This window comes from Solenopsis invicta, chromosome 11 (assembly GCF_016802725.1).
Source record: "Solenopsis invicta isolate M01_SB chromosome 11, UNIL_Sinv_3.0, whole genome shotgun sequence".
Taxonomy (NCBI): Eukaryota; Metazoa; Arthropoda; class Insecta; order Hymenoptera; family Formicidae; genus Solenopsis; species Solenopsis invicta.
In genome coordinates, this window is record NC_052674.1 from 3,250,335 (window position 1) to 3,264,042 (window position 13,708).

Below are 13,708 nucleotides of genomic sequence, written 5' to 3' on the forward strand. Positions count from 1 at the left end.
AAATGTTAAATAGAAAAAGAATTTTATTTAAAGCATATAAAATGCATAAATATACATATATGTTAATTTTTTTCCATATAATAGTCATAAAAATTATCTGAAAGATAAGAAAATTGTTCTTTTATCACTCTTTTCATTTATTTTTCTTTCGTTTTTTTTTTATGCGGAACTGCAGAAATTTGAGCAACATATTAAAAGATTATTTCACTAATTTTATGCTAACTTATAAAAATACATTCTACAAGAATTTAGCAAAGATATAAGGATAAAGAGAGAAATATGAAGGGACGAGTATACATGAATATAGTAATATATGTATAGCTCTATTCGTAAAAGATTATATTAAAAAAAAAGACTTTAAGCTTCCAGATTAGTCCAAGCTAAATTGAAAAAATTATTTATCTTGGCACACATAAATAATTTCAAAATGAAAGCTTTTCCTCAACTTTGTACAATTGACTTTTTGAAATCATTTGAACCAAAAGCATTAAGTATTTGAGAAAAAACTTGACAACAATTGAAAGTAAAGTCTTTAGATTATAAAAGTTTTGTTGATCGTTGTATAATTATTTTTCGTATAGTTGAATATTATCATTTTTATTATATCGATTTGAAATGGGCTTTTAAACTTATCGAGTGTACATGTACATAATTTATAAACTATTAAATATTAATAAATTATATTCAATAAATTATGTTAAACTATATTTATAACCTCTTAAAATATTATGTACATAAATTTATATAAATTTACAATTACAAAATAGCATTACAATGATTAAATTTTTTACTAACTAAAATTAGAAATAAGAATTGAATGATTTTAGAAAAGCAGATGCATACGATATATGCAGTGCTATATTTTATGTGTCATATTTTAAAAATTTCTTTATATTTCATCGCAGCAATATCATTGCTGATAATTTTCACGTTATCTATAAATACAAATAGAAACAAGGTGCTAAATTTGCCGGATGTAAAATAATATTTCGATCGGATAGGAAACAATAGCAATGTGATACATTCGCTCGGGAATCGCCCACAAATCGTTACACCCGGCTTGTTCCGTCCCACGCGTGTCCGCTACGTCATGTTTGCTTAGTTTAATCCGCTACCCTTCCAATCCCCCAGCTTCGTTCACATAGTCGTGGCGCGTGAGGGCAACGAGAAACCCCCTCTCTCCTCAGACGGACAAAAAACAATCGTGGTTAATTGCCACGCACACTGTCCGATCACACTTGTCACTCGTGATCCAATAGCCGCGCAGAGCCAGCGAATTCCGTCGCCATTGTTCTTCCAGTCGCGTAGACGGTACGCGCGTGGCAGAGAAATCGGACGGGGACTGTCAGAACTCAGGGGTGAACAGTATCGTGAAGAAAGTGATAATAAGAAGAAGGAAAAGGACGATTCCTCCGGTGTGACCGCGGTGCGGCGGAAGAATTAATTGCACAATCGCTATTTATTTACTCTTCTCTCCTCCCCGCGCATCCCGTCGGAGGAAAAATTGCCATGGCGGTCAGGTACGTGTTACGGCTGCGACGACAGTGGAAACAGCGTATCTTTTCTGTTGAAAATTTTACCGACGAATACCACGGACTTGCGGATGATAAGTAGTTTTTATACGCCGTGCGAATGCCCCCGTACGCCGCAACTGATAAGAATGTAAAGGATCAACGAGTGCAGTGCCATATTCGCTGTCGCGGAGCGTCATTTTTCTTACGAGCCAGGAAAGAGTAGAAGATTTCACACAATGCTGCTTCCTTCGATTTACGTTAATCGCATTTCAGTGATTTATTATTTAACCCACGCTGAACGGTCAGTCGGAAAAACGCGTTGTTTTTTTTTTTTTTTTTTTTTTTTTATTGTTAAAAATAGATATTGAACGTTATTAAACCGCGTTGTTAAGGCAATAACGAAGGTATTGCCTCGCACAGAAAAATAGGCCGATCAGTGTCTTTTTCGCGTCTACGACCATCGTGCATTCTTAATATATTTGTGGCGGTACACGGCTCGCGAGAAATCCGCTTAGAAAGTTTATCTCAATCTCCTTTTCTCCGCGCTCTGTGACGCAAACGAACGAGAATCGCGCTAATATTCGAAACTTCGTTTATTCTCCAGAGTGTGCGCGCGCCTCATTATACAGCTTGTCATCGCTATATCTGCATCCAATTTCATCGCCAACGCCCATGTCAACGTAGATTATAGCGAGGAGTGGGTCCTCAGGATACAGGGAGGATCGCAAGTATCGTCGTTATTAGCCGCTCAGTCCGGTTACAAGCATCATGGTCCGGTAAATCCTTCTATTAATTTCACGTAAACGGCATGGTACGGCGTGGAGCCTCTTTCGTCTGCGTGCTGATATCGCGAAAATTGCGAAACGTATTATTACATCGTCTTTATAAAAAAAGAAAAAAGAAAAAAAATAAAACGAGCACGTGAAATCGGTAATAGCGTACGATATGTAACATTTTCGCTACTTTAAATCCTCTCGAGAACGAGCAAAAATTGTGATACGTGATTCGAACGTGATTATATGTGAACCGTGCGGTTCGTATTTAATCGGCAGCTAAACGATATCGCGAAATGATTTTTGATTTATGTATCGATGTGATTAATTTCATATTCTGCCGATATATCGCGGGAGAAAAAAAAATGTATGTATTACTCCGTATGTGTCACTGTTTAAAGAATGCTTAAAAATAGATTGATTTTTTTCGGGGATTATCTCGCATGGGATGACATTCTGTTTCAGACGCCTGACATATGGCGTGCAATAAACTGCGTTAAGCTATCAAGTATCTAAAAGCATGTTATATGTCACAGACATTGAAAATATTTAATCATAAATATAATTTTTTTCAAACAATCATTTAACACTCATTTAATTTTGGATATAATATCTCCTCTTCTTTCGGTTTCAGATCATATAAATTTTATAAAATTAGTTAATATTTATCACTTATCCCGCTGATTTAATATTTCCTGTTTAATATACATACATCATTTAATAATTTGTTTAACTATAATTTGAAAATGTTGAAATCAGTTTCTGTAATAAGTAACTTTTGGGAAAAAAAAATCTTGTATTATTTCAAAATTTAATCATTAAAATTGTTAATAATAAAAATTGTTAAAAGTATTTCAATGTTAAGAAAAGACTCAAAATCAATTAAAGAATTTATGAAAGTTCTACATATTTTTAAAATATTGAGATTAAAAAATTCTCTCTCTCTCTCTCTCTCTCTCTCTCTCTCTGATAATTCTTCATTTTCAAAAATAAAATCCATTGTCTAGCTTTAGAAAAGTCTTGTTGTCTCAAAAAACATAAAAATTAGCTATATAATATGAACAGAATAAAGTTAAACTAGAATTGGACATTGCACAAATGGCTAACAATAAGTTATCAAACAGTTGTCCAACTTTTAATTGTATCCCTGTCTTTCACTTTACTTCTAAAGGAGTTACAGATATCTCTTGACAAACTTATTCCTTGACTTAGCGAATATCCGAAGAAAGAAAACTTTACTGATTTTTTTTTTTTTAGTTGGCAGTAATAATGATTCAATAAACATGCAATATTCGTCAAAAATTTTTATTGAAATTTTGCAATGCAGACACATTTTTATAAATTAGAAATATATTTCATTAATAAAAATATCTTCAAACATTTTTCACAAAAAAAGATGATTAAAGGAAGATGTTTTATTGTTTTATACTTCAGATCATTTCGATAAATTCACTAAGAAAAGTTTGATAAATATTCGCGCAACGCAAACGTAGAAATACATATGAATGTGCTAAGGCAGGTCGGTCCCGTCTCTCTAGAGGTCAGCGGCATCCCACGAAAGCTGTAAAAAGTATCCCAATTTCTGCGGAAAGTTTCCGCCCTGTGGGTCCCATTCAGCTCGCGGATACAGTTCGGGAAAAAAGAATGTCCATCACACAGGAGTGAAGAAATTTTCTACTTGCCCGGTCGAGAAAGCATCCGTATCGCACGTATCTTGCCGAATTTGACCGGATCGAGGAGGAGAAAATGTGTTTCGGAGTTTTGGCAGCGTGGATGTGCGAGAACGTTGGATGCGCCGGCGGCCGCGAAATCGTTTCCTTTGCTGTACGGATGACTGCAAAGAGATTATCCCCGTAAGCGGAGCCTCACGAGCCATTTGATCGTTCGTTCATTCCGTTCCGCTCGCATCCGCTTTTTCCGCCCGCAGACGTCTCTCTCTCTCTCTCTCTCTCTCTCTCTCTCTCTCTCTCTCGCGGATCTCAGAGTCCGGTGTACTTTGCAAAACGAGTTTCGCCGTGAGATCATCGCGAGAATTTGAGAGAAAATATTGGGACGACTAGGGCCGATATCGCATCTCTTTCCTTTTCCTTTGACGGAAACGTCTCAGGCAATCGCCTTATTTTCATCCGTAGACGCCGAGCTTCGGATGTTCCCTGCAGTTTTTGATGCGTAATATCGAAAAACGTACGAGAAGAAGCAGCAATATCAGTCCAATTTCCTAGGAATATCTCGTTAATCGTGTGTTCAATCGAGCAGTAAATTGCGTACCGTAGTGTGCTATTTTCATACGAATTCGTAATGCGATTTAGGACATCTCACTTTGTGTAGGCGTACATGTAATCCGGATCAGCTTCAATAATTAAATTTTAAAATACGTATCGTGTGTTCATTGAATAAAACTTAAATTTAAATGTAAAATTTTAAGTTCGAGTTTCATTTAATAATTCTATCACAATAAATTCTATTGCATTGCATCATTTAGAGATTTTGAATTTAAAATTGTAAATGTTTATGCAAATTTACATTTGCACAAATTAATATTTATTACAATGTAAATATAACCTATGTATTAAAGAAGCAAGGATCTAAAATTCAATTTTAACCACTTGCTTGCAATAGTAACTCGTAGAATTTTGCACATCTTAAGAACACTACACAAATCTTAACGTCTCCGTGCACAATAAACCGAAAACGGACTCTAGTTGTAAGGTATTGCCGCCTACACCCGCGCAAACGATAGTATCTATAGTTATCGTGCACTTTGCACAACGAGTTTTACCTCGTGTGCGAGAAACATTGGCGAAACGATATCGTATCTTTTCCCTTGACTTTGACGAGAGTACTGTGCAATCGATGTTGCATCTGTCCCACGATACATGCAATAATTTGCGCCGGAAGTGCTAAGTCTAAAAAAGAAGAAATATTTAGATAAAATGCTGAATTTTGCGTTTTGTCAAAGAAATAACATTTTTTATTTGCACATTCTCTCTCTCTCTCTCTCTCTCTCTCTCTCTCTCTTGGATGTTAAAACAAAATTATTAGTGCCAGTCAATGTCTTGAATACTGTTCTCCGATTACTGCCACACAAATATTTATTTACATAACAGGACTCATTTATTGCCTGCAGAAATGCAAGAAAGCCCTCAATGATTGTCCCTAATATTACCATGTCAATAAATTAAATTATAAAGTAATCTACCATATTTTTATGCTTGTTTTATTTAAATGTCATTTAATTATTAACATATAATTGCTTCATTAGATAAAAAGTATAAATATCACTACTTTTCGTACTTTCGAAACATGCAGTTCTGCTTTACTTCTATTTAGAACATAATGGCGCCTTCTCAGGTGCATTCCTAATTTCTTTAATTATTCTATAAATATAAAATTTATAGAACATTTTATATCGTTACATTTATGTTTATATGATAATCCTAATTTAACGTTAAAACATTTTAAACACATAACGTTCTCATACTTTTTGTTCTAATATTGTACTACAATTGAAAAAAGTGGCAATATAATTGGGACACTGGCAATAATTGGAACAGTTATCCTAAATATTTAAATTTATGATTTATTGTACATATGTAAATTTTTCCAAAGTTTTATATGTGTCAAATGAGTTCCTGATTTGTCGAACTGCTACTATGTGTTTAGCTGTTCATATTGCGGTACACATTTGTTTAATGAGTCTGACATAATTACGTAAACATATTTACGTAAAGCGTAGTTGCTTCTTCAACTTTCCGGAAGTCACCAAAAGTCCCCCTTTAAGTGTAATATTTTTTTTTTAACTGAGAAACTGCGAAGTGCACGCGAGAAAAGGGCATCACGAGACCGCAGCAACTGCAACTGCTTCGTCAAGCTCGCGGTATACCGCAATCCACGAGCGAGCGCAATGCGTGAGATTGCTCTTAGGTTGTCTGTAAGTGCATATATCCAGCGCGGTTACGACATGTAATTATTTCATATAATTAAGCCCACTCGTAACGACTAGCCAGGAGTACGCGGCGTAACCGCGACGTTAACAGGCCGAATGGAAAAGTGATGAACTAGTTTCAAAGAGCTTAATTGCACACGCAAAGTCGTCGTGACCTCGTAGACTGCCCTGTAATTCGTAGCATTTATTATCATTTATGTCTACCCTTTATTCTGCATCGCGGTATACTATTAAAGAATCCGATGTGTGCATGAACGAGCGCGATGTCGTTTACAATTCGCAGCAACAACAACTTGTTTAGTGCACATGCACAGAACGCTGCAGCTCATACTTTACGATATAATGGGAACAAGTTAGCATTTAATGCATTCAGAATGCAAGATAGAAAGCCTTTTTTAAAGAAACAGTTTTCTGAAAGTACACAGACTTTCTACAATAAAGATTTACAATATATCGTAAATTTATAAATTGTCGAAAATAACATGTATAAATTTACGTAGTACGAGTTTTATATTGCTTACATCACCCTGTTATATTTACAAATTTTGATGAATGAGGATTTTTTGAAATCTCAAAAATCCAAATTTGATGTCGTTTATCAAGATCAAATACATATTGGACGTATCGTGTGTCTCACTGTTTCGAACGTAACTTGCGAGCTTTCAAAGGTATGAGGCTCCGCATGACTGATCCGCACAGTCATGTGGGCTTAACGAACCTATCAGAGTTCAATATTCTGCAGACATGCACATTCATTTACACTTTATGTGTAACACACACATACGTTTCTGCGAGCAGAAGTGCAATAAATATTTAAAGAAAAATAAAAATAGATGGAAAAAATGTTGACTTAAAAATAAGAAGAATATGAACAAGAACGTGACCTATATACCTATTTTGATATAGCTAGAACAGGATATTAAAAGTTAATATCTTTTAATTACAGGAAAAGGATATGAAGTTTAGCATCGAATTGGGAGAATATGTAATAAAAATAAAGTTTTTTAATCATCATTTCGTAATAATGGCCTGTAAATGATATAATTTAAATTTAACGCAAATTTCAATTTAATGTAAATTCTAACTAAAAAGATTATGTAAATATTATTTATGCTAAATACATTCACAATTTATGCTCATTAATTTGCTCCTTACTGATAATAAATTTAAACTTGTTATTTGATAATTAAAATTAATAATTGAAATAATTATTAATTTATGTAAAAGCAGTTAATTTTGTTTTCTACGCATTTACAAAAAAATTTAATACCATAGTGTCAATAATGATTGTCACGGCATTCATAACAGTTAAAGCGATCGGATTTATACAGCAATTTATAAAATTGTCAAACTATGTGACAAAATGACGTTTGATCGACGAGTAATTAGCTGTAACATAGGAAATGTCCGTAATTCGTTTCTCATTATCGTACATCTTACGCACAACTTCTATTATAAACGGCGAGATTACTCAATCAAGTTCGGGCCTCAGGGCAAATTGGAATTTGGTTATCGAGAATCTGTTATAGAATTGTCGGAATGAATTTCCCGACATTAATTTTCCTACCGGCGGACAGAAACGATTTCTTTATTTTAGAGGCACAATAGTGTGAATATTTGAAGAGACGGGATTATTGTCGATATAAATTGTCAATAATATCTGTTTTTATATACTATTTGAGATATTTGTTAGATATATTTCATAAATAATATAACATATATTTTTTTATAAATTTTGCAATTCTATACGTAATAAAAAACGGACCACTGAACCACACAAACCACACGAGCCACACAACCCATCGAATCACACGACGCACTAAACCATCTAACCATACTAACCACCAAACCACAATCACAATCATCAATCGCAATCACAAAATACAAACATACCATTCCTCATATTTTATTTTTTAAAAATAATACAACAGTTATGTGTTTCAAAAAACAGTATATTCTTTTGGAATTAGCACAATTGAAAAATTTCATATTTTTTGTTGTTGTATAAAAATACTTTCTTTGAACGAAATAGCGAATTAAGCGCGAAACACTCTCGTGACTTTAGATAATTTGCTAAAATAATATTTAAAAAAAAATTAAAAAATGAAAAAATTAAAGTGACACAACTAAAATGAAGTTTCCATTCATTCATGAAATCTGATCAATTTTATTCTCGGATCAAAGGCGATACGTTAAAAAAGTGATCTTTTACTTTTTTTTTGTTGTTTCTTTATATCGCCATAAGATACAGAATTTTTTAAATGTAAAATTTGCAAAATGTATCTAAAAATATGTATCTAAAAGCTATATTTCTTAAAATATATCTAACTTAAGAGAATTAATATTAAAATTATATGGCAGTTATTTCGCGTTCTATTAATATGAAAAATAGCTTATTAGACGAAAACTTTTTAAAATCTGATTATGGTTTACGGATTTCATGTAATAATGGTATTTTTATACTTCTCTATTGTAAATATTAATGCTACACGTTTGTAAATTATTGGAAACTATCGATACGAATTTGCTGATTCAGCGTTTGGCAATAATTGAAATAAATGACGCTGACTTCCTGCTGTACTATAATGAACTTCCCATGAAGTTATGTCCATTGACAAATGTCACAGCGATTACTGTTCGGATCGTGCCTCTTCGTCAGCTTCCTCCCTTCGGTTCTGAAAAGATTTAATCTCAGGGCGAGATCCGCCCACGCCAATATCCCGGCTGGTGAGGTTAATGCATATTTGATAGCGCGTAAATCACTATAATCTAATTTCGTTTAATTTATACACAGTGTTGCAGCTTCTGTAATTTAGCCAAATTGTCAAGTATACACGAAAATTTATGTCAAAATTTGGTGTACTTTAAACACACATAATTAGTTATGTACGTAACTTTGATAAAATTTCAATACTTTTTGATTTTTTATTCAATTATTAATTTAAATTTTTTTTTAGGTATTATTAATATTACTCAAGTACATATACATGAAGTATAAAAAAATGATATCATTTATTTTTAAAAAGTTATTTATATAAAAGAGAAACAGCAATTTTAAACATATCAAAATTCGTAGACTGTATTATTTATATTGGCATTTTACTGATTTTTTATGATGCTTTTTAACTAAAATTATACAGCTTTTAGTCAACAACTTTTATGAATTTGAACAATGATTGTAATATATATTACTTGTTAAAAAAATTTTTTATGACATTATTAATTAACTAAAAAAGTAAACTGTAAACTTTGATGAAATATTTAGCAAATCTCTATAAATAATTATTTTGACTATTTACTATTCCAACAATTTTCTTATTTACCAATGTACATAGTTGCTGACAGGTTTGTCTCAGGTATAGAAATAGAATATATGTATAATCAATATAACGTTAATCGGTTCAAAACAATTGAGCGAGATCGACTGTATGGAACTAGTTGGGGCTCTTTGATCAAATTCACGTGATGCTGGTTATAGCGTTGATTTCAATTAAAACTTTAACTTTGACATCGACTTCGACACGATAAAGTTTCAAAGGTCGAACGCATTAATGCAATTTCTCGTTGCTTATACATGCCTGCTACAGTTCAACTATTACAAAGATTGCCAACTTTCTCTACTTCTTTGAATTTCTTAACGTCACTCTTCAAAACGATGAAAACTCTCACGATATCTTTTACTTTTGAAAAGCACAAATAATTACAAAAATAGCGGAGGTGTATAAATCAAGCATTTGTGAGATCAAATCGAATTTTTGATGACATGTTCAAAATCAAATTGAACCGAATCTGAAATTTTCACGTTGAATATGAATCGAATTTGAATCAAATTTTCTCGGATTTATGTTCTTGGATTACGTTTTGGATTACGTTCTTAGATGTTAATTTAAGATAATAAAGGTATTAACTAAAAAATAATTTGAAAGTAATAGAGAATTTTTAATGACGTTGCAGATCCTTTAAAATAGACAAGAAAATTATTTTCAAAAATTTTTTAGTCTAATCTATGTAGTAACTAATATAGGATTCGCTTTTTTGATCAATTTCTCAGGTTGTTTATAAAAATTCAAAATTGAAAAGTTACACTGAGAGAAAAAAATCTCTAAACTTTAATAATTATTTATTTTAATATTATTTCTTCTATAAGAAAAAAAATGATACTTAAATTAGTAATTCTTGTACTAAATAAATATATATTTACATTTACATTAGTAAATACGCCATTAGTATTATTTGAATAAACATTTATTAAAATTTAATTATTTTTCCTTCAGTGTAGTTACTTAGTTCCAATCTGCTCTACGTATTCGGCAACGACTCTCCACTACATGTTTAAGAGAAAATGAGAAACTATCATACAATTTGAGCGTGTTAAAATCCACAGCAACTTATTAATGACAATGAGTCGAAGTAATCTCGAATTTAACGCGAAGCATAAAGAAGATGTTAGCTATTATCTACGCGTTTTTTCTTAAATGCCTAATTGCAAAGACTATGATAACAATGTGGTCGTTTGTTTGTGCGCAACGAAGTTTAGGATATCATTGTCACTTTAGATGTTTACTGTTACATATCACCGCGACTGTATAAACGCTTGCCTAAAGTGTGAGTACTGTCAGTTTGGGAACCTGCACGTGAACGTGTAGATCGTCGAGAACTTCTATCCTCCGCTGAATTCAATGCATGTAATTGAATTTGCAGTCCGCAAGTGCCAGACATCGCGTAATTCCAAGTAACGCGTATATCAGAGTGTCATGGGCCGCCACTCACAATACGTTCAGCTGTTAAGAGAAAAATTCCACGCCGTGACCTAACGTGGTTTCGAAATCTAAACTTTCGCAGCAATAACCTTATAAAATAAACAAGCATTTTGAATTTCTTTTTGTTACTTCACATTTTGTTATTAACGGGTTTTTAAATGTACATACGTAGGCAATCTTGTTTTCAATAATATATTTTGTATATTCAATTATTAATTAAATATAGAAATGTAGAAAGTTAGGACGAACTTTATAGACACGTTGTATGTATATAAAGCCAGAGAGAAAAAGAGAAACTATTTGTTAATCAAAATAAAAAAAAACCGGATTTCCTATACATTCGTATCTACGTCCATTTGCTTCCGGTGGCACAGTAGCGACGGTTACGTATCATTTATGTAATACGAACAGTAAATACACGTGTCGTGTACACAATCACACATACGACACATGCATCAACATTCACACGTACGGCTTACATGAGACGAAGCATGTACTACAAACGCAATACCTGCCGAAGATTGACATACGTACGTACGCAAACTTTCACGTGCACTTCGTGCGATCGTTGATCTTTTAATTGTGCTTATCTTATTTAGCAGGAACTCTGAACGCTACAATTTTATCTATTAATTTAAATATTATTATTAAATTTTTTGTAAATTCTGTTACGTGAATTATGCTCCGTAAAATATTCAAGGTGAACGTATATGAAAACCGGAGTAAGAATATATTGATTAATTTCATAGAAATTACTTTGAGCACACTTAAGCGGAACAAAGAGCAGGTTTATTAAGAAAATTTATCTAATATTGAAAATTAAATAATTTGGGCATAACTTTAAACGTTTTAAATAAAACATTGAAAATTACATTATAAAGTTTAATACATAAAATTTGAAAAATTATACCACATAAAAAAATATTTTAATTTTTTGCCAAGAAAAGTAATTATTCGAATTTATTTAAGTTTTTGTTTACGTTTTATAAATTGTATATATTTAACATTTAGGAATACAATTGTACAATTATAATAATAAGGATCATGTTATTAACCACTTATATTCTCCGCTTGATATTTTGCCCAAGATAAATAGACAGAACGCTATTTCACCCTCGATTCTGGAGCATTTACGGACCATTTAAAACTATCTTGGACCATATGAAGTTACTTTTATAAAAGAATATCCTTACGTAGTTGGTACCGATTCGTTATTCCCACTGTTTTCTGAAGCGTCGGTTAAACCTCCGTCAGCATCTTTCTCGCCAAACAACTTGCTGCAAAATAAATCTTGCGATTATCCGCATAAAGAAATTCATAACGTAAAGCGCTCTCTCATCTTGAATATTTTATTTTGAGTTTCTATAAAAATATTTCTACAATAAGAATTTTACTCACATTACACGTCGAAATAAAGGTGGTCTGTCGAAATTTTTTTCGAAGTAAGTGGCTCAATGGTTTTTGCTAAAAAAAGAATAAAAAAATAACAATTTCGCTAGACCACCTGGGTCGCTGACAACACAAGTACAGTACAAGTTCGATTTTCACCTGTCACTGTACGAAACATGGTTGACGGCATCCCTTGGTCGACGTGTCTCCACTACCAATAACTCTTTTCAGGAATGGAAGTCGATCCCTTACGTTTACTGACTAATTCAAAGTGAAAAAATTGTTTGAGACTTTAATTCCTCCTTGTAATCTGCGAAGGATTAATACAAATATGTGCGCGTGACGATATTAAAAAATTATTAGCATAATCTTTGTAAACTTCAACGATATAATACACTCCAAGACTTCATAAATTGCATATATTTTTTTAAATTCATAATTGTAGATTTTTTAGTTAACTTATAGTTAGTAATATTAATGGGAGCTGGTAAGATGACTAATCACTATATAGTATGTTTACATTTAAAGAGTTCCTTTGTAATGCCCGCTAAAGATTACGAATTTAAAAATTTAGGTATAGTTGTAGATATAGTTTATATGATAAAAGGACATTTTAATACGTACTTTGTATATACATATAAAAACATTGTTTTTATCTGATATGTCTATAGACGTACTTTTATAACTTAATACTTAAAAAAAAAAGAAATCAAAGATTTTAAAATTTTAGACCAAAACACCTAAATTTTTATAATTTATAATTCGCTGTTTTCTAAATACCTTTTTTTTCAAGATAAAATCCGACTCTTTTTCGAGAAGTCCACATGGTTCGGACAGAGTCTAGAGAGTCTGTAAAGTTTGAAGAGAACACGCGATGTCTATGATACCTCGTATAAACGTACGCATGCACACATTCGCGCACGCAGCACACATAGAGAACGCGGAGAATGCTCACAGGAATTCAAGAGACAGGGACGAAGGTGTGGTCGGGAAACGACGACGAGGGTTGTTACTGAACGGGCAAGGTCGGATAGGGAGAAGAGGATAGAGACGTTAGGGTTTTCATTGGAAACTGACGACGCCTGCGGGAGCTTACGGGTGCGGGATTACGAGAGACAGTAGGAAATCCGATCAAAACAAATGGACTGCGAAAATACTTCGTCTCTCTCTCTGTCTCTCTCTATCTCCTCTCCCTTGTCCCCCTCTTTTTCTCTCTCTTTCTCTAAGTATACGCCCTTCTTTCTTCTCATTTCTCTCAACTTTACCTACGCTTCACGCCCAATATTCGCCCGAAGGCAGTTAAGTACAAGCAAGTTAGGCCGGCGA

General features: G+C 32.9%; 1 protein-coding gene across 1 annotated transcript in view; it reads left to right on the plus strand.

Moving 5' to 3' along the window:
• Positions 1 to 972: 972 nt before the first annotated feature.
• The window catches only part of LOC105194699 (neuroendocrine convertase 1), a 34,930-nt gene continuing 22,194 nt past the window's right edge, over positions 973 to 13,708 (plus strand). Inside the window, exons 1-2 of the mRNA XM_026130799.2 lie at positions 973 to 1,520; positions 2,119 to 2,290. Coding sequence (XP_025986584.1) covers positions 1,510 to 1,520; positions 2,119 to 2,290 — 183 coding nt within the window. The 5' untranslated portion in view covers positions 973 to 1,509. The remainder of the gene's footprint in view (positions 1,521 to 2,118; positions 2,291 to 13,708) is intronic.